The sequence below is a fragment of the Betta splendens genome, chromosome 21 (genome assembly GCF_900634795.4).
Source record: "Betta splendens chromosome 21, fBetSpl5.4, whole genome shotgun sequence".
NCBI classification, from domain to species: Eukaryota; Metazoa; Chordata; class Actinopteri; order Anabantiformes; family Osphronemidae; genus Betta; species Betta splendens.
In genome coordinates, this window is record NC_040899.1 from 4,733,672 (window position 1) to 4,755,882 (window position 22,211).

General features: G+C 49.0%; 1 protein-coding gene across 3 annotated transcripts; it reads right to left on the bottom strand.

Annotated features, from left to right (window-relative positions):
• Positions 1–963: 963 nt before the first annotated feature.
• znf385b (zinc finger protein 385B) lies at positions 964–20,914 on the bottom strand. Of its 3 annotated transcripts, none has more exons than XM_055505329.1 (11): positions 20,433–20,914; positions 12,103–12,216; positions 11,891–12,034; positions 11,658–11,774; positions 3,099–3,226; positions 2,908–3,018; positions 2,677–2,836; positions 2,198–2,590; positions 1,895–2,085; positions 1,692–1,787; positions 964–1,380 (listed from the first exon to the last, which is right to left on the bottom strand). In XM_055505329.1, the coding sequence occupies exons 2-11, from the start codon at positions 12,212–12,214 to the stop codon at positions 1,117–1,119; spliced, it is 1,716 nt and encodes a 571-aa protein (XP_055361304.1). In that variant the 5' UTR covers positions 12,215–12,216; positions 20,433–20,914; the 3' UTR covers positions 964–1,116. The 3 variants fall into 3 exon arrangements, with proteins under 3 accessions (XP_055361304.1, XP_028993734.1, XP_028993733.1); XM_029137901.3 differs by having other exon boundaries at positions 964–1,383; positions 11,658–11,771; positions 20,433–20,910; XM_029137900.3 differs by having other exon boundaries at positions 964–1,383; positions 20,433–20,908.
• Positions 20,915–22,211: the final 1,297 nt, after the last annotated feature.

A 22,211-nucleotide genomic window follows, 5' to 3' on the forward strand; every position in this document is an offset into this window, starting at 1 on the left:
AACAAGGACCCGATCATGTCAGTATTTATTGAGTGAACTCTTAATCCTGAAGCCCTGCTACCGCCCCCTACAGGCTCAACGCGTCACTGCAACCGCTGTATGAAAAGGAAACGCGTGGATGTTGGGTGAGTAGGTTCCTTCTCCACCATTGTTTAACCACAATTGATTGATAGGAAAACACTGTTCGAGGTTCCTTTTAAATCAGGCTGTTGTTTGAAAGTTGTAGAAAACCTTCTACTAAATATTTACAACACATAATTTCTTATGAGAAAAAGCAACCAGAGACATTTTTATAGATTTTTTCCATCATGGAAGATGAGTGAACTGAAAAAAGAGACGAGTCCTTAAAAGCTCAGAAGTTCTGTTCAGATTCAGTGACTGTAATGGGCCTTTTTCACTATAAAACCAGGAAACACCAGCAGAGGAGGCGACATCAGAAATGACGGGACGAGACTTCATGTGCATAGTTTCCAAACACACAGAGCGAGGCAGGAAATGAACGCGCTCCTCCTCCAGTCTGTTGGCTGAATGCGAGGAAAGGTGAGCGCGTGAACGTCTCAGGAGGACATCGCGTGGATGCGACGGCTGCAGCGTTTGCAGTCGCCTGCTGGGTTTTATGACATCTTGTTTGTGCTGGTTATTTCTCCTGCAGGACGAGGAGGAGATGAAACCTTCCAACCGTGGCGATCTGACCCCACCTGTAACGCGCTTTAGTCTGAAGCCTGGTCACCATCACCTTCAACAGCAGGTTTGCGTTCTGCTTGAGCTTTTTTGGGTCTTCGTGCATCAAATCGGACTGTTTTTTTATGTAATGGTTCATTGCTGACCTACTCGCTTTCCTTGAGCTGGACAAGCACAAGCAGCTGGATCCTGGAGCATCACAACACAAGGACAATGAATGCGCTGCATTTTGGTCCAAATGTTAAAATGCTTTCAGGAACAAATGTCACGTTTTTTCCAGGATTTGTCCGTGACTCCGTAGATAGATCTTGGTTTTCCAGCCTCTGCTTTACTTTAGGTTCAAGTCTGTAGGTCGTTAAAACACGTCCACATCCACGCGGGCAGAGCTGACGTCTCCTAGACTCTGGCCACGCGTCTCCAGGACCACGGCCAACATCAGTACGGCGTGAAGAGAATGGAACCTTGGCTCGCTCTGATTGGTCCCGGAGCCGGACGCAGGAAGGAGGCAGCGAAAAGGGACGAGGAAGGAGGCCGCGGATGCAGCGAGATGGTAGGGGTGAGGGGGGAGGAAGTGGGAGTGAGCAGGGGGGAGGTGGAGAGGGGGGAGGGGGACAAGGATATGGATGAGGTTAGAGAGGAGGGAGGAGCAGCGAAGGGAGTGGAGAGGAAGGAGGGGGAGAGGGAGGGCTTCACCAGCTCCTTCTGAGGAGAGGAGACAAGAGCACAGGAAAGGGAGGAAGGAAAGGAGGCGAAAGAAGGAGAGGAAGAAGGAAACGGAAAGGATGGGAGATGAAAGAGAGACAGTAGGAGGTGGGTGAAAGAGAAGACAGTGAAGACAAGGAAGGAAACAAGGAAGAAAAACAATTAAGTAGAAGAAAAGATTAAAAAAATGGTTCCAGGTGACAAGGAACGAAAACAAGATGAAAAATGTGATAAATGTCTTCTGTGACGTCTGTGATACAGTTATTTGGATGTGTAAGAGAGCGGACGCGTGGTAGAGAGACACTTACAGTGAGTGAGCCGCGCTGCTGTTTGTTGTAGGGGCTGTATTTGGGTTTGGTGGGTTTTCCTGCCACTCGGTCCTTGTGCCTCCTGCTGGAGATGTGCTGCAACAACAACAACATGAGGAGCATTGACTTAGAGATAAATGCACACATCCGCAGTAAAATGAATGGAAGATTATTACGGTGCATCTGTGTATCTGAGCTTCTACCTGTTTGAGCTGGATCTCCGAGTTGACGTGGACGTCACAGATCTGACAGTGGAAGGTTTTGTTCTGCAACCCGGAGCCTTTCACGCTGGAGCCGGCGCCGGCGCCGTTCTTTAGCTTGGCTCCGGGTCGAGGGTAGGCCTTGATCGGACCGGCGCCACTCCGAGCCTCCAGCATCGTCTTGTGCTTCGAACCTGCAATAACAGAATAACAGCACCTGTGAAATGGATGCATACGAATAACACACTCTATAGCTTGATGAGTGTGAATGGTACATATTAATATAAATTATATAAATAACCTCACCTGCATTATGAGCCTCCAGCTGAGACAAAGAGTTGACGGCAACTTTACACAGGGAGCAATAAAGCAGCTTCTTCGCCTTCTCCTCCTCCGACTCCAGGGAGAGAGGGGCGTCCTGGGAGGAGGAGGTGGGAGGAGTAGGGGGAGCGGGGGACGGAGAGGAGGCGACCGGTGACGGACGAGGGGGAGGAGGAGGAGACGCTTTGGAGGAAGCGGAGGAGGAGGAGGAGGAGGAGGAGGAGAGGCCGGGGGCGGGGAGGGCCAAAGGTGGACTGGAGGGAGGGGGCTCACTGCCCGCTCTGCTGGAGGAGGGGGAGGAGGAGGAGAAAGGCAGGGAGGAGGGCAGGAGGAAGGGTTTCAGAGGGGAGGAGGGGTCCGTGATGCTGGATAGGAGTTCTGAAAGAAGGAAGAAGACGTCATGAACCCCTGAAACGCAGCACCACGTGAAGCGTGAAGCGTGAAGCTCGTTTAATGGACTCAACCTGTGTGTCGGGTGCTGCTGTTGGCGGTGACATCAGGGGCGGGACACGGCGGACTACCATTGGTCTCCTCGTTGACGGACAGCTTGGCTTTGGCCTTGTTCTCCTGAGACTTCAGCTTCTTGGCGTGCCGGCTGCCTCTGTAGTGAGCCTCGGCCTGAGACTGAGCAGGACAGAGGTTTTACTCCCTGCGAAGGGCGGCGCCGGCGCCGCGCGGAGGCGGCAGATACTCACGTCGGAGTTGAAGCGCAGCTGGCAGACGGTGCAGGAGATGACCTGCTTCTTCTTGGGCACCATGGTAACTCCGAAGGTGTGGTTGATGACGGCCTTCTGCACCGGGTCCATCTGCGGGGGGCACGGCAGAGGTCAAAGGTCACCAGCCTGGCTGAGGCGCTGGCGACGGCGTGATGACGAGGGTCACGTACCGTGTTGAAGTTTGGGAAGAAACCAACGGGCGACGGCGTCTCGACGGGAAACGGCAGGAACGGTTTCATCATCAGCGACGGACCAGAGGCACCGATGAGGCCGGGCAGCGCCGCGCCACACCCACTTCCTGCGAGGCAGAATGTGATCTATTGATCTGCAGTTTCAGTGATGAGGGTTATTGATCTGAGTCTCTGGTTTCAGTGTCACTAGAGACCATGATGGGACTTTTCAGACACTGTGCTACTGGCTTGTTTAATGTTTAATGTAATTAAAAACCAATGCTAATAAGAAAGACCCTCATTCAACCTTCTCTCTCCGTTCACTCCGTGTGATGAAGACATCTTGTGCAGCTTTGAGTAGAAATAGAACAAAAGGAAAAGCATTTTTGTAAGAAGCCAAACGCTAAAGCCAAGTCCGAGCCCTGAACCTCATCACATGAACCTCGTCTGCCTCCGATTGAGCACTTGTAGGAGCTCAGACTATGTGGTTCAGCTGTTGTCAGCTGGAGGAGCGTTGACAATAGTAAATACAGAGCAGCGTCTATTTTTACAGATGGTGTAATGTTTCCGCGGGGACAAAATCCGCACTTTGTCTCACTGTGACGATGTCATTACTACTAAAACTAATCCGAGGCTGACGTTCGCTCAGTTACACAAAGACACTTGTTTCAGCAGAACTTGGGAAGCCGAGCAGAGTTTTCTGATGGGTTTTTCCTCTTCAACAAACTAAAAACCAACTGAAACCACTTCACACAGTGTTCTCCACAAATGCGTCAAAACCTGACACAATGAAGTGTCAAATGGCCACGAGGGTTTTGTCCAAACACCACCAAAACCGCCCTCACACCATCGCAGTCACCTCAGGGACTGCTTCAGTCTCCTCAACATTCACTTGAACCACTTCTAGACCACTGCAGGTCCGTCCGGCCACAGGCGCGTCCCAGGAGGACCCTGAGGGTCTGTGTGATCCTCCTGAGGAGCGCTCAGGTCTTTACAGCGCGTCTCCGTGTCAGCGGGTCCGTGTCCGTCAGCGCCGCGTCCTCGCATCCACTCATTCCTCCGCGCCGCGTGCTGCGACGCCACACAAGGAGCGTCGCATGAACTGGAGATAGATGTCAGGGCGTGTTTGACGCGCGCGATGACAGACCGGCCTTAGTCGTGTCCCTCCGTCCTCTGAGCTCCGGTTACATTTACCCACACTGAGCTCCTCTCTTACAGAAAGTAAGATGCTCTTCTGAGAAGCTGCTATAAATACGGGTGCGCAGCTGCTACCGCATTCACATGGGAAGCGTGTGAGCCGGTACCAACGGCGAACAAAGAGTCCCGAGTCGCTCCGTTTAACGACGCATAGGATGAATTAAATGCTGAGATGCGGCACCTGCACACGGGTTCAGTCACGACTTATTAATAACGTCTTCCATCTGCAGCCTGTAAATCAGACGAGCGCAATAAATAACCACTGGTGAAATGTTTAAAAGTGGAAGTGGCCACTAATAAAGGTTTAACGCAGCAGTGACTCATTTAGATGATGCTAATGTGGAATTAGACTGAGCTGCTTGAAGTTTGTCAGATATAATAAAAGCCCGTTTGAAACATAATAACCTAAAGCATCACATAACGAGGCCGATGCAGATCAATGTTTCCGTCCCACTGAGGCGTTCGCTGACACCAGCAGCCACAAGGATTACAGTGGGTCCGAAACCGCTCGAAGGCGCGTCCGAGGCGCTGGCGTCCAGCTTCCTGCAGGTCCGGCTTCCTCTGCACTGGCAGGATTTACGATTCGCTCGCAGTCGGGGTCGGCGCCGGCATTCACACCTCCACCGACACACGACGTTCGGAAGCTCGAAGGAAGACGGCGCGAGGAGGAGGATCTCACGCAGGGATCGGCTGCGCCGTCGGGCCGGAGCTGAAACCGATCCCGTCTGTCTCTATTAAAACCCCCACATAGTTGAGCCGGAGGGTGTAGCTGCTGGAAACGCTGCACATAACCTTAGTGGGTCGCACCTCTCATCACCTGATTCACCCGCCGGAAATCTCAGAGCTACAGACCGACATAGGAGCCAATCAGAAGTCAATTTAAACCTAAACATTTCTGTAAAGCACGCGTAAAAAGAGACGGAAGGAGGCGGATGGTGCAGCTGTGGTGGAGCTGTTTGACCCCAGAGGTCATTGCTGAGGCGGAGAGGTCAGAGAGGGAATCAGCCTTTGTCTAACCTCATCCACCTGCTGCAAGGGTCTAAAGACACCTTAGGAGGTTCAACTAGTCCATCGAGACCATCGAGTGCAGTGTGGATGAGAAAACGTGTAGTAGAAGTAGAAGTATGTGGTCACGTGTGTATTTACTGCAGTATAAACACAGCTTCACCTTCATCATAGCTTCATCATCGTCCGAAGCAGCAGAGCACAGAGAAACATCTGGTGCTGGTAATCAGACTGTGAAGCGATTAGAGCGGATGCAGCTGAAGTGGAGCCGACAGCAGGAAGTGACGAAGGCTGACGGCGAGGAGGATGAGGAGGGTCCTACCTGAGTCAGACGCCTCTGTTCTTCCTCTGAACCTCTCCTGCTGCTTCCATCGTCTACTCTACTCTACTGTAACATCTCCTGCCTGCTGCTGCCGCGCGCTCCCCGTCCCCATTAGCTGGTGCTTCTTCCTTTATTTTCTCGCTCTTTTTACGAAGCAGCCGAACACGCCCACCGCTCGCTGGGTGTTTGTGTGCGGAGCAGAGGCTGTATCAGGTGACGTGAGCGAGCGAGACTGGCATGTGTCATCGGAATCCGAACCCCCGGACCCTCGGCGTCAGGTGTGTGTGTGTGTGTGTGTGTGTGTGTGTGTGTGTGTGTGTGTGTGGCTCCTTAATCCCCTGCCGCCGTTTCCTCCCGGGAGGAGGAACCCGATCCCCGAGGACGAGAGACAGAGATAAAAAACCTCCACACACTCTACTTACAGATTATATTGAAGGATTAAAGATTAAATTACCCTGCTGCAGTCACTGCTGTGTGTGAGTGTGTAAGAACACCGCTGCTGTATCCTTGTGAGGACCCGTGTAGGTGTGGAGGATAATATTTGGCTTGTGTCCTTGAGCACTGCTCAGACCTGGTTGTTGGACACAGGATTAAAGGTAAAGCGAGGAAATGGATTCTGTCAGCGAGCGTCCTCACTTCTACCCAAAGAGACGTGTGTGTGTGTGTGTGTGTGTGTGTGTGTGTGTGTGTGTGTGTGTGTGTGTGTGTGTGTGTGTGTGTGTGTGTGTGTGTGTGTGTGTGCGCGACTGGATCAGAGAGCAGTTGTTGGTTCATATCGTCTCCAGTTACACAAAGAAAAGTGCGTGTGGGTGTGTGAGAGAGAAGAAACCCAGCTGGTTCACAGTTAATGCATTAAAAATAAATAGCAAGTGTGAAAAGTGCGTATCAGGTGTTGCACCCTCCTCCCCACGTTGTTTACATTGTTTACACACACACATGCGCACGCACACACACGCACACACGCACACACGCACACACGCACACACGCACACACACACACACACGCCTGCCGTTTTGAATTATCCATCCATCCATCACCGTCAGCCTTGTCACAGTCACTCTCATCCTCACGCCGGCCCACTCCGCGTGTGAAACCGACTTCAGGACCTGACTGTTCACTTGCTGCCTGACACATCAGACCCAGCTCCACGGCCGCCGCTGTGACAGGTTAAAGGCCACTGGCCTCACCTGTCACTTGTGGGTGTGGGGCTATTAAGTCAGATGTTGATGTTTTTATTTGTAAATATTCAGATCTTAAGTCGTAACTAAGTGTAATCCTATAAAACTAAACAGACCTGAGTTGTGCTCATTATTCACTTTCAGACTCACAGACAAACTTCATCCTGGCTCAAAATGCAGATGAACCACTCAGCTGCACAGTTTCCCTGTGACCCCGCTGCAGAAAACACTGCAGCGGCAGATGAAGCCTGGAAGAACGTGGGCCATTAAGGCACCGCGGAGCCGAACGGGGGGACGACCCGCTCATCTGCATCTAAAACTCTCCGTCTCCACAGAGAGGAGACGTCGCAGCTCCACATGGGCTGAATGTGGTTTCGCTGACGGCAGCATTAGGCATCACACAGCATTATTATTATGCATAGAAACACACACATTAGCATAACAAGCTTCTCTGTGTGTGTGTGTGTGTGCGTGTGTGTGTGTGTGTGTGTGTGTGTGTGTGTGTGTGTGTGTGTGTGTGTGTGTGTGTGTGTGTGTGTGTGTGTGTGTGTGTGTGTGTGTGTGTGTGTCTAACTAGGTCACGCTGAGATCCTTCTTCATCCAAAATGAACACACAAACACACACAGCCGACCAATCAGGAATATGAAAGCAGACAGGAGAGCTCCAGTCTGGGACTCACCGGAGAACAGAGCTGCAGGAGGAACTCACATCTGAGCCAAACACACTCACAACATAACTAACTAACCTCAGTCTGACAACTATTCTTAGAGAAAAACATATGAAGCGGTGCAAAACGAGGTTATTAGGAACTCTGAGGATCAGGCAACTGACGCCGAGCAAACAACAAGCAGCCGAACGTCACTGCGCCACAAATGAGACGTTCCATGAAGTTCAGAGAAAAGAGAGGAGGTGAAGGAGGAGGCTTAAAGTTAATCTGTCACACGCTGACAAAGGAACCCACTCCACCGGGATGATGAGCGCCGGTGTGTGGCTAATCACAGTCACGCCACCGATAATGACAGACGCACAGGAAAGCGCCTGTTGTCGCTCTCTCACTCCACAGCAGGGACATCATTAGCGTTGAATCCGAGCAAACAGTAGATTCATTTCAACTAATCTACTTTATAATAATCTAAGAGAGTCCAGACATAAAAGTCTAAATACTAGGGAAGACGCTGGCTGAGGTTAACAGATACTGGACAGACATGCTGTTTCACTAACAGTTCACCCATTTGGTGTAGATGATACAAACATTTGTACAACTTTGGATTTATTTGTTCCACACGTTAATATTCACGTCCGTCGGAGGAGCGACTCTGACTCAGAGGATCCTCATTCGCTTCCTCTGGCTGCAGGCACAATGCGATGACTCTGTGGTGAGATGCTGATTGTCACAGTTGACTGAACTCACTGTGAGCAGCGGCGGCTCCGGGTACGAGTCCAGGTTACGACCCCGGCGCCGCGCAGACCATAATAGTCATATGCTGTAAGTCAGCGGTTGGACGGTCAAGAAAAGCCTACCTGGACTCCACATCACTGAGACGCAGCGGTTTCACCGCCTCCTCCTGCTCATCCTCCCTCTCCTCCGATCACCTGCTCCCCCGACGACGGACGCGGCCGAGAGGAAAACCCGGAGCAACGAGCCGAGCAGCGCCGTGCGACCGCGGCTCCACGCGGACACGCGTGAGGACGGAGGAGCAGACGCACACGTGGCCCCAGAGACGGCGCGTGTGCGCGTGAGTCACGGAGGTGATGATATCCAGAGTGAGCGCTGATGACAGCCCCTCTGTCTCAGTGGAAATACCTCCTTCTCTGCGGCTCCAGCTCTGTGTTGCTCACTCGCTCTCAGCCAGTTCATGGCATCAGGATTCAAAAAAAAAAAAAAAAATGAGGAGAGGAGGAGACGACGGGGCCGAAATGGGAAGGAAAGAAAATGAAAGACATGAGAAACAAACTGCTTTTAACTATTGGGAATTAAAGGGATGATGTTCATTTATCTTTATCTGAAAAGGTTCGGGACGCTGGACTAGTCTCAGGTGTTCTCCAGGTGATGTTGACTGGGATGTTGGTTTATTTAGCTCTTTCTAGCTCCACTGGAATCACAAGTATTGGTCCAGGTCTGAGACCGAGCTTCTGTTCAGCGCGGGGAGTATGTGGATCTGTCAGCGGGGTCTATTCATACCCTGCTGCATGCATCAACACGGACGCCCACATCAACACACACACACGCTGCTGCAGAACGAGTCTATTAATAACTGCCTATTTATCAGCTCATTACCAATGAGGCATCAGCAGGACAACACGCTGACCTTTATTAGCCCAGGAGACCTAATTAGGGCTGGCTTCCACTCACCAATCACAACAAAAGGACAGACAGGAGAAGGTGGGAAGGTTATGACATTTCCATTGGACTATAAAAACATCCCATATGGCACCAGCACCTTCTCACTAAGACAGGAATTTGGCCCGTTATATTCGTGTCCTTCCTGAAATGTATTTACTGCAGGAAATCCATTAGAGGAGAGAGGAGTTTAATTTTGTAAATGTTAGTAGTCTCTTGTGAGCTAATCTCTTCATTTGTTCTCAGCATGACGATCATGGGAATTCACTTTTCTCATTAGTGCTTCGCTGTGTTGGTGTGTGCATGCTGCCCCCTAGTGGTCATTACTTGCATATGAGGAGAAAACAGCATGTTGATGGTCCTCTCCTAGATGTAACAGAACCTTCATGTATTTCACATTGGTTCTCCTTCCCCTTTTTAATGATTAATCTTATATATATATATTAAGGAATGTCGCCAATAAAAATAAATACAAAACAAATTAAAAATTACAAGAATTTGAACTACTCTCTATAACTTGGACAATACACAAAATCAGTCAACAGATTCGGGCAGTTTTTTAGATCAGCACCACTGACTGATGATCTTCCATCCATTGTGTCAATGTGCAAAACAGCTGCTTGTATTAACTATGATGTCATCTGACCTGACTGCAGAGAGACTGCTCAGCCAGGTCACTGTCTGCCTCCCTCACACACACACACACACACACACACACACACACACACACACACACACACACACACACACACACACACACACACACACACACACACACACACACACACACACACACACGCAGACATAGCCTGGCCTGGAGGGGTTGAGTTGAGGCCAAAGAGCTTTTCATGGTTGAGCGAGCATCACACAATAGTCAGAGAGAGAGAGATGTTTCAGGCTGAGTGGTAGGTGCTATAGCTCAACTGTGATCATCTGTGTGTGTCCAGTAAATAGAGATTTAATCTTTAATCAGTGTTATTAAAGCCTGTGCAGTGATATGGACACACAGTATGTAATTACAGCTGCTGTACACCTGAGTCAGTCTCCCGACATTATAATCCCAGTTTTCTCCTGTGTGTGTGTGTGTGTGTGTGTGTGTGTGTGTGTGTGTGTGTGTGTGTGTGTGTGTGTGTGTGTGTGTGTGTGTGTGTGTGTGTGTGTGTGAAGCTGCTCTGCTAAGCCGTCCTTCATCAACATGATCTGATCTTAATGACTTCATCTAATTTGGCGATGCTGTTGCTATGGAGATGACATGTTCAGCCTGTCCCACACATGACGTCACATTTATTTGGGGTATTTTTGTTTAAACACTGTTTTCCACGGATCTTCCTACTGGAACTATTTTATTATACTTGTATATTCATGAAGGACAGCCGGCTTCTTGAGCAAGTGCGTTAAATGCTTTGGCATCTGCCCACTGAGAACAGAATGGCACATTTTCCACAGTCCTTGTGTGTTTGTGTTGATAAACCAGACATTTAATGTAGTGACACTAATGAAAGCAGGCGTGTGTGTGGCAGCGTCTTTGAGGAATGTCAGCGCGGCTCCGCAGCACTGCTGTGCCCCAGTTTAATGACCTGCTGCTGCCTGCCCCACTTTACCTCTTCTATGTCTCACAGTAGATTCCCTTTCTGTTGATCAGCCGCTTGATTAAATCTGGGTCTGAATCACTGATGATGCTCTGAAATGGTTCCAGTCACATTTGATCCCAAAACGAAAGAGACTCAAGCGTCAACTGTAACTTTACCAGAAGGGGGTGCTGGAAGTACTTTGAATACTACTGTAAAGTATTACAAACCATTATACTACAATATAATTGATACAGTGGTGCAGGAAACAAGCTCTGTGGACTATAAATGTTTTTAAGCAGATATTTAAAATGCTGATTTGACCTCTAGTGCTGTGATAGTACTGAGGGAGAACAGCAAATAAAGAATGTACTTAAATAATAAAAAACGTGTTGACATCAGCATCAAAGCGGCTGTGAGGATTTTATGAACCACTCAGTAGCTGACAGCTCGTCATTATGAGACAACACTACCCAAACTGCAGTGATGTGTGTGAATGTGTGAATGCAGCATTAATGTATCCTATCTATCCTACACACACACACACACACACACACACACACACACACACACACACACACACACACGCACACACACTCCGACCTCTCCCAGGGGGCAGCAGCTGTTGATGATGGATGATGAGTCAAACTCACTCTTACTCAACAGACACTCAGTCAGTCTTTCCAAACTAATGTCCCGTTTAGTGCTCAGTGTCCCCCCTGGTTGCCACGACAACCTGCCGTGCCTCGCACTTTCTTTTTTTTCCCGTTTTCTGTGTGTTGGGATTAGCAACACAAACTACTGACTAGTTATTTCCTCGCACGCAGGTGCAAATGTCAGCAGAAGTCCGTGCAGGAGCACGAAATGTCAGACGGAGACACGAAATATTTTTTTTTTCAGCCGACTACAACGGGAGCAGCTGAGGCTTCAGCGCCGGGGGTCCTACCTGCTGGTGAGCTGGACGGAGCACTAAGACCTGGACTGAGGCCAAGGGCTGGAGTTATTCCAGCAGGCTGAGAGTTGAGCCCCGTGGCCGGGGGAAGAGACGTGGTCTGAAACCCTGCTGGATCCAAGCAGAAGCAGACCCTCAGCACAGACATGGAAGCGTGTGGAAACACTAGACATTATATTTTGAAATGCAACTATTAAAAACATTTGAAATCAGCTGCATAGACGTACCAGCTCGCTGCGGCCCCCCCTCTCCTGACTGGAGCTGTCTCACCCTCCGCAGGTGAGACCGGCCGTTGTAGTGCAGCTGGGCCTGAGCGGCGGAGGTCAGCTGCAGGTTGCACACCTCGCACAGCGAGTAGGCGCCGCCCTGACCTGGAGACAGCAGGGACGGGTGAGACAGCGCAGGGCGACCACAGCAGCGACACGGAGGGTGCAGTCACCTGAGGACGGCGGCGCAGGCGCGTGCGTCTTCACCAGCTCCGGACAGATGCCACCAAAGGCCAAGACCTGCCCGCTCTCAAGGAGCCGAGAGGGGCTGAGAGGCGTCTTCATGGCTGCGAAGAGGAGCAAACGTCCAGACGGGTGAAGCGGGCTCAGGTTCTCAGTCAGGACGAAGCGCCACCTAAGAGCCGCCGTCGCCCGGGGACAGACAGGTGGACAGACGGGCCCGAGTGACGCCGGGCGCGGGGAGGGTGATGATGTAACGAGTGGAGGCAGAGAGGAGGGTGACGTCGGTGCGGAGCGCGTGCGCCGCGGTTTCCATCTGCTGCCGCGCGCGTCGGCGCCGCCAACTTCCGCGACCTCTGACGGTGAACACGGACGCGCTCACATGTTTCACATGCACTTGGTTCTAATGTCCTGACCCACGCGTGTTAATACACCACAGAACACGCTGAGTAAACAGCAAATCAGTGGTTCCTGATCTGATGCAGCAGCTACTTTTGCTGTTTTGTGCCTTATTGCAGCAACTTTGGAGTTCTTCATACTTATTCTGTGGCCTCCTCCTTCCTCTCGCTCACAGCTGGTTGTTAATAGTTCTGCACATCAGCAGGTTAATATTCCAATGTGAAGAATTAGCTACAAAATGCATAGACACACACAGCGCCGATGCTGACAACAGCTTCAGCGCGGGAAGGATTAAATATATCTGCAATATTGAGCCGGAGATTATACAGCACACACACGCACACACGCACACACACGCACACACACGCACACACACACCACACACACACACACACGCACACCACCACCACACACACCACCACCACCACACACCACCCGCACACACACACCACACACACACACACACACGCACACACACACACACACACACACACACACACTGTGCAGTTAAGAACACAGATTAGGACACAGACAAATGAAAAGCGAGCAGCGAGGCCGTCCAGCAATCAGAGACCAGCTTTGGGGAGAATCCCACACACACATCAGCAACAGTGTGATTCCTGACGGGGGGAAAATCCCAAAGTCTTTTCTTCTGTGTCTGATAAAACCCGGGCTTCACAACGAAAGCCTCCACTTTCTTCACTTCAAAGCGACTCAGTCGCGCGTTAAATAAAAAACGCTCTGAATCTTATCTCCATGTCTTTTATAGAAATACATGGTGAAATGCTGTCCAGTGGTGGGATGGTTCGCTCTGCTCCTCCCTCCTCATCACCAGGTCTACACGTTTATGGAACGACCACAACGTTACATGACATGTAACGTGACAACACTGAAAATTAGCTATATTATTAATTATATGCATGGAAAAAAAACAAAGCAGAGGAGAGCGTGGACCTGACTCCGTTACAGGCGTTTTTCAGGTTTCCTCATTCAGTGGAGCATGAAATCTGAAACCTGAAGCCTACAGTTCACGTCTGAATAGCCTTAACATATAGAGGAGCGTCACCTCAATGCAGCAGCATATTTAACCATCACTGCTGCTTAGTTCTTTTCTCCTTTTGTTCACGCCCTGTTTTCTAGTCGGGGCGAAGACAGAAGGAGCTCAGCTGATTGGTCGAGCAAATAAAAGGGTCTGAAGCCTGCTGGTGTATAAGATGAAGAAAAAGGGACATCGAGGGGGCACTAATGTATGTGTGTGTACCCTGAGAGATGCAACACACAGACACACACACATGCACACACACCGAGTAACCTGAGGGGATGACAGGACGGAGAAACTAATGGAAATGTGAAAAGACAGAGAGAGAAGTCTCAGAGTGACTGTCTCTGATCCTGGGGCCAGTAGCTGCTAATGACAGCGATGCACACACACACACACACACACACACACACACACACACACACACACACACACACACACACACACACACACAGGCAGCATCCAGTCGCAGCAGAGATGCTGAAACAAACTGGATGCAGTTTGATGTCTGTCTCTGCAGGAATCTGAATCTGGCAAAACATCACAAACAGCTTTGTTGAACGTTAATAAATTAAGTTTTTTAAAAGCTTTGAGATGTGGGCGATACGCTTAATCCTTTTCGGAGCCCAGGTTACAAATATGGGGCAAATAAAATCCTTATTTCCTTTTAAAGGCAGCTTCTAAGTCAGAGCTTGCTCCCAGGCTGCATCTGACCTCAAACGCGCTCCACAAGTTCAAATCTCTCAAACTATTTCATGTCTAACCTCAGAACCTAAACTGGAGCAGCTCTGACCTGAAACCAGCCTGAACGCTGCATTCGGACAGAACCACCTGACAGACGAAATCCAGGGCAAGAAAAACATCCTGCGTTTGCATTTGACACAGCTTCTTCCAAAACAAATGTTGTGAAAAGATGAATCTAATCTAAAGTAAAGCAGAAAGCACCAGCGTTAGCTGTGTTAACACCACGCTCACACTGGTGCTTCAGTTTATAGATCATTAATATGCAAATCCAAAGACTCACTACGATACAGACACAAAGCCTGAATAAACAAATCAGTGCCTGGGAGGTGACGGTGTCGCAGACTGAGACTGAGGTGAGCAGCATCTAAAGCACCGTCCGAACAGGTGGAGATCTTTAAAACCCAGAGGGGCGTGTTGGAAAAGGAGCTAAATATTAGAGCCAGTGTGGAACAGGTTCCACCTGAGAGAAAAGACTGATGACACTCACCGAACAATTGTTCTGCTGACCTGAGTTTATCTATTTTCAGGTGGGAAACAACAAAAGGAAGCTGCACTTTGCAGCTGCAGCTGCTTGTGTTACATTCAAACGCCGCCGCATAATAACTGGATGAGTGTAAACCAGTAAATTAATCATTTTGGCTCATTCCATGGAAATGAGGTCACTTTAGTTAATAGGATAAGATGTAACGCGAGCGATTATTGTCACTGATAATAATCAATGAAATGATTCCACTCAGTGCAAACAGAGACTCGCGCCGAGGAAGCGAAACAGCGTGTGTTAATGTATAATTGAATGGTCTGCTGTGTTCCACTCATATCATGTTATGTGGTTTACGGAGCAGCGGACGCGCTCCCTGCGTCTGATCTTCACTCCGGGACGCGGTGACTTCTGCTCCGTCTTTAAATAGCTGCTCCGCTCCGTCAGGACCCGACGCCGTTCAAGGTGAAACTCGCTGCATTAACGTGCTGCCGCTCCCTGAAGGTGCAGAGAGGCTGCGCCGCTACTGGTCCGACCCACGGACCAGAGCCTCCGACGCTGTTTCAGACAGTGATTATGTCTGGATGGGTTTATGAACACAGTCCTGGATTTATTGAGTGAGGCAGAAAAAAATAAATAAATTCTGGAATTTAATTTTTGCATAACTGTCCAAATTTGGGAATCACTTGGGATTAATACACTTGATAGTAACTGATGCTGTTTCCCGTTTGAACAGGAAGCATCAGGACCCCAGAGATAAACCAGATGTTTGTCTATTAAAGACTGTCTGGGATTAACACGCTCACAGAGTCACACACACGTATCGACACAGCCCACGGCATGTAGGTTACCCAGCAGGCCGTGCAGCATTTGGTGGGACATGATTGGTTGAGCCAGAAGGAGATTGTGGGATTGGGATTATAATCCACAGATGAGTGTGTGTGTGTGTGTGTGTGTGTGTGTGTGTGTGTGTGTGTGTGTGTGTGTGTGTGTGTGTGTGTGTGTGTGTGTGTGTGTGTGTAGTTGGTATAATCGCTGCTCTAATAATAGAGATTCTTCTGAACATCTAGCGAGAGTCGTCTGACTTTGCCCCCTCTCCACCCACTCCCCCTATGACTCAGTGTGTGAACAGCAACCACATTAACCTGCAAGATACACACTGTTCCCCTCTAGTACACCGAGTGAAATAACAGGTGCATGATGGGAAAAGACCGCCAGCCTCAGGTGATGCAGGTGAAGAAGATGGATTATTCTGTTTCAGCCGCGTTGCTGCGCCGGCAGCTGAAATCTGAGCCAGCCGTGGCCTAGAAAGCAGATCACAAGTCATGGGTTTAGTGCCTCAGAACGAGCCGAGACCCGAGTCAGGGCCTCGTCGGGCGGGAGAAGGTTCGGTTCTGCCCTTGTGGGTCTGAGTTGGGTGGAAGGGAAGAATGCGACGCGCTCACCTGGGCTTTTTTTGTAACGGGGCCCAGATTTATGCTGCACACAGGAAACCTTAGACCTGCAGCGATTCCCTCCAAGACCTCCGACATTCCTCCAAACCTCAGCTTGAGTGTCTTAATTTATTTGTACCGACAGGTGGACAAATGAACCACAGTCGCGCTGCCGTCGCTTCACCTTGAGATGAAGCATCAACGTTATTCGCGCTAGAAGCCCAAAACCTTAAAGCAAACATTAAACAGAGCCGAAAGCCGAGACTATGACATCACTTCCTTGTCAGCGTGGCGACTTATCAAACATTCAGGAGCCGCTCCACTCAACTAATGGAAGAAGAAACGTGAGCCAAACGGACAGAAACACACACCTTGGTGCCGTATGCAGGTATGTGCTGCTTTAAAGGCTGGTGATGATGAGGAGGAGAGGATGAAGGTGATCCAACCAGACCAGGCTCACACTTTGATGTTGAGGACGCAGCGACTTTGTGTTTGACAGGAATCACTTTACTGTAATTGTCCTGATGACTCGGCACCAGCTGTCCGACTCTCGCAGCCAAAATCTCAGAGTCACATTTGCGCTGACAACGCGTTTGTGCTTCAGGTGTCACAAAGTCAAAACGGCCCAGAACTCGTTCACCATCATCATCATCATCATCATCATCATCATCATCGTCGCCACAGACGCTCGTCACGTCGCGTACGGCGCGTCTTTGTCACAGGTTAACGTCCTGACTGCTTCCTGCCGCTTCACCACCGATGACACGCTGTGGAAGTGCGCATGAGTCAGTGTGTCCTTCACAACCTCTCAGTGTCTGCGTGTGGAATACCTCAGAGACACAAGTCGCGAGGAAACACTTCATCACTGCCGTCCTATTTATACACGCACACACACACACACACACACACACACACACACACACACACACACACACACACTCACACGCTGGTGACTTTTTCTTTTATCCGCTCGCGTCCTTTGTTCACTTTGTAACCTCGCCCTCTCGTTATCAGGCCGAGCGCCGTGTTGTCGATAACATTCACCTGGTGACATTTCATTCTCATCATCTCTTCTTCTTGGTCACATGACGCAAATCTAATTAAAACTAGACACACACACACACACACACACACACACACACACACAGGTAACTTCATAAATCACTGCAGACAGAATGGGAGTAATGACTTGGCTGTACTGTAGGTGGAACCTTGCTAGCTAAGCACGCACACGCCGTACTACGCATTATGTAACAGCTTCAGCTTCACAGCGGGAAACCGCGATGAGACGAACGAGTAACGTACGCAAACTAGTGAGTGAGCGCCTCACTGAAGGCGCGGGTCAGTAAACATCAGGAATGAGTCAATTAATCAGCAAAATATCCAATAATAGGACAAATAATGAAGTCGTTAAGGTGAACATGTGGAGTGATGGCATCTGGGCGCTACTCCTCAAGTAGCTCCATCAGTGGACAGACCATCAGAGGACTGTTTTCATCGTCTGCGGTTCTGTCTCCTGCTCCATGGAGAGAGGAAACAAGAACAAACCCACACTGGAGGAACCTGAAGTTTCCCCACACACTGGTTAAAAATGCAGCAGTAGGTGTCAGGCTAAATATTGATGTAACGTCCGGCAATAAAGTCGCTGATATGAGCTCATCGCGTGTAGAGAACACGGAGCCAGATTTAGGTTGAGCGGAGGAACAACACTTTGTTCCTGCAGCCGAGCTTGTGTGTTCATGTGTGTGTTCACTGCAGGTTTCTAAACTAATCTGTCCTGACGTAACAACATGCTGCTTCTCAATCTGCCCACTGCTGGAGTCCTGGCACACACACACACACACACACACACACACACACACACACACACACACACACACACACACACACACACACACACACACACACACACACACACACACGCTTTAGTAATGTTATCACCATCTATAAATAGGTAAAATTGATTTATGTGTAGGAGAAGAGAGAGGAGCTGCAGAGGAATGGATCTAACTTTACTGTACAAGTGGGTTATGCAAACTGTCAGACAGTTGGACCAGTGACTGCTGAGAGGAACCAACAGCTGGTTTACATAACCCAACCCGGTCCAGGCAGATGGCCGCCACCGTAATCCTGCTTCTGCTCAAAGAGTGTTTTTCCTCTCCCCATGTTTTGCTCAAGGCAGAGTGATAACTTTCCCTTTTTTTAATTTCAAGGTCTTGACCTTAAAGTTGACACAGAGCTTCTTTGCTCGTTGTTTTCTTCTGATTTGAAACTGAACTCCATCGTTCCCTGCATTAAGCAGAAGATGTAGACACAAAGACTAAAGGTCCAAACACCCAGACCAGCAACACACACTGTTACAAACCTTATGGGGCTGAGGCGGGAGGGAGGAGGGGGGTGGCGTTCAGTCCACACGGGATGAAACGCAGAGAAGCAGCTCAAAGTTTCCAGGTCACAAAGAAAAAGCAACTCTGCAAGGATCAGGAGGTAGAGGAGGTAAGAAGATACAAAATAGGTATTTGAAAGTTTTCCACAAACGAGAATGGGTAAAAGGAAAGGAAAGGAAAGGAAAGGAAAGGAAAGGAAAGGAAAGGAAAGGAAAGGAAAGGAAAGGAAAGGAAAGGAAAGGACAGGACTTTTCTGGCACCTCACCCTCAGAGGTAGTTTAGCAGCATTGGCGGTTAAAACCATAGTGACAGCACTGAAACAGGTTTATCTGCCACATAAATGCTGTCTTTGTGTAGATGAATGAACACAGTCCCTGTGCAGACGGACATTACAAGGTCTGGCTGAAGGTGAAATGGAACGACTGCAGTGAGGTACTAGTTCCTCCAAACTGAACTTGACTAAATGTAAGTGTTACATATCACATCTGCTTTTGTCCCACATCCCATAAACAAGAATGTTTACTCTTTCATTCGCTCATTTATATACGAACACAGAGGCTGATTAGAGTAAACGCAACCTGTGTCCATGTTCATGCAGTAAACGCATGGAAAATGTGGAACACTCCAATCCACAGTCACACCTATGTGTCCACAGATGAACACAGTCCGTCAGAGTCTCACCTATGTGAATATTACCAACATGTCACTGAGAGAGGGCGAGAGAGAGAGAGAGAGAGAGAGAGAGAGAGAGAGAGAGAGAGAGAGAGAGAGAGAGAGAGAGAGGAGAAGAGAGAGAGAGAGAGAGAGAGAGAGAGAGAGAGAGAGAGAGATGGAGAGATGGAGAGAGAGAGAGAGAGAGGTGTGTGTGTGTGTGTGTGTGTGTGTGTGTGTGTGTGTGTGTGTGTGTGTGTGTGTGTGTGTGTGCGCGTGCGTGCGTGCGTGTCGGCTTTGTAAGGGATTATCTGACAATGATGAAGCATGTTCAACACACACCAGATTAAACTGTCTGCTCCGCTGTTGATTTTTATGTGACTGCAGTTTTTTTTTGTGTGTGTCTTCAGCCAATTAAAATAACTTAAACGCATCAAACCTGCTCGGCTCACAGTGAAAACTTGGCCAGTCACTGTGTGTATCTGCTCCACAGTGTGTCCAGCAGACACACTCCTCCTCTCATTTAGCCTCATTATAAAACTAATAAAATGGTTACGATGCATCAACGGGCCAAAACATAAAACATTCAAATTCACTGAGTCAGGAAATGCAGCTTATGCTCCATGATTTACCAGCACTGCTTGTTTAACACGTGCGTTCGTTAAAAATGATGTTGTTGTTGATGTTGAACCGTTTTTTTATACTTTTTACCTAAACCTATAAACGCATGGGTCGAGAAAAGAATCAGCTGATTAAAAGGAGCAACACCTGCCACCCAGTAAACATCAGTAAAAATGACCTCCAGCTCAACAACTGTAGGAAAGCGGCGTAACATGAGAATCTAATTATGACCGTGGACACATCATTAGCCGTGGCCCGGGTCCGTCTGTGCTCTGCGTAGCTTCATACTATAGAGCTTCAGCACCTTCACTCATAAACACTATTAGTTTTACTTATACTTAACTTAAATGAACGACTAGAGGCTGGAATAGATTTAGCTCAAGGTAAAACATACTGGATGCGTATCCTTCAAAAAGTGACGGAGCCTGGAAGTGAACCGGATCCACAGGCGCTGATGTTTGGGGTTTAAACACGGTGCTGCTGATCGTTTCATAACCAAAGAACAGACCCGAGAAAGACGAGGAAAGAAGAAAAGAACGGGAGGATGAGGAGGAGGAGGAAGGTGACTTACCGGAGAACCAGAAGGTGATGGATGGATGAAGAAAGTGGAGTCCTGTTGGTCTGACGCGCTCAACTCCGCGCGCGCACACTCCGCAGCCGCCGATCACTGATCAATAGCTGGTCAACAGTGACGGTCCGGTGCGATCAGTCACCGATCGTCCGTCCGTCCGTCCATCACGGTCGGTCAGGACGCGGATCAACTCTGCTGGAGATGCGGGGAGCAGCGGAGAGCAGCGCGCCGTGCGCCGCGCAGACAGCTGGACGGCGGGAGTGCGCATGCGCCACGCCACAAGCACACACACAAAGAACGAGAAAGGCTTTAAGCGGCTCCAGTAAAAACTAAATGATCGCAACTGGATAGATTTATATACCTGATAACAGCTTGTATCAGTCGAGTGTGCGCGCCTCTTGGTGACGATATCTAAACATAAATCTAAAGCCATCAGAATCCTAAAAGTCCCCAAGACAATAATTCAAAACCGTGTGTGTGTGTGTGTGTGTGTGTGTGTGTGTGTGTGTGTTTGTGTGTGTGTGAGCAGCAGGTTCTGACTGATTCCTTTCCAGACTTTGTTGCTGGCAAAAGTGGAGAAACAACAGATGGAGCCTATTTTAAAACAGTAAATATTGGCAGCAACACACACGTCCCCTTTCTGTATTTACTGTCGACTCACCTGTCTATGACGTCACCAGGTGTCGGGTTAAACGCGTTAGATTCCTTCTGCCAGAACTGAAACTGTAGCAGCTTTTTCCCTCTGGTCGTGCTGTCAGTTCATACTTTAACTGCTTCAACGTTTTCTAACTGATGGTTTATATCTAACCATTTACTGCTGCTTGTCTCAGACACCTGCTCTGTGATGCTGAGCTGGGTTTTGTTGCTATATGTAAACAACAGGAACAAATGATTCCCAGTCCTCTCCAGGACCCTGAGCTCCTACTTATCTACTTCTCACTCCCATCCACTCTCATCAGCACGGTCCATGCTGTGCTTTCCCAGAATTCTTTGCAGCCCCCATGTCCCAGTGGGTCCGTCCGTAGATTTGCTGCGGCAGCAAACCAATCTGACTCCTCTACTCCTCGGGACATTCAGCCAATTACAATCCAGCACCGCACTGACACACTTACACACACACCACATCTCCCCTCTCACCTTGAGCACCGCATCAAGGTTGTACAAGGTTTCAACCATGGTGGGAGCCGGTAGCCGCTGTAAAACCACCACACACAACACGGCACGAGTTTGAGCCACTTGCTGAGCAGAGTCGGGACACGCTTCTTCTTACAGGAAAACTGGAAGCACTTTAGATTCCAGCTCAGTAACGCATACATAAACAAAAACATGATACCAGCGTAATTGGCTTAGTAGACTCAGCTGGTCTTAGAGGTAAAAGACAAAAAGAGAAAGCAATAATAATCCCATCATGCAGCAATTACAGCCCAAACCTTTGGCCTGATTCATGTCTTCTGTTAAATAGAGGTGTATAGAGGTGAGACTGTAAGAAAAGGTAAAGGAACAGATAAACGAGAAGGTAGGTGAAATGGAAGAAGACCTGAACAGATGAGCAAGTTCCTACCAACAGACAAAGTGACTTTGTTTTAATATACAGCTATAACATTCACCAATAATATCTCTCCCATCACATCAGGTCAGTTCACACTTCCCTTGTCTATAACAGAAGCCACTTTAATCAGATTGTCTATTGTCTCAGATTGTTGCCCTGGGCCCTGCTTCTTAAGGTTTCATTAGTTCACTTACTATCACTTATTGTGCATTCAACTACTGCTTTAAAAA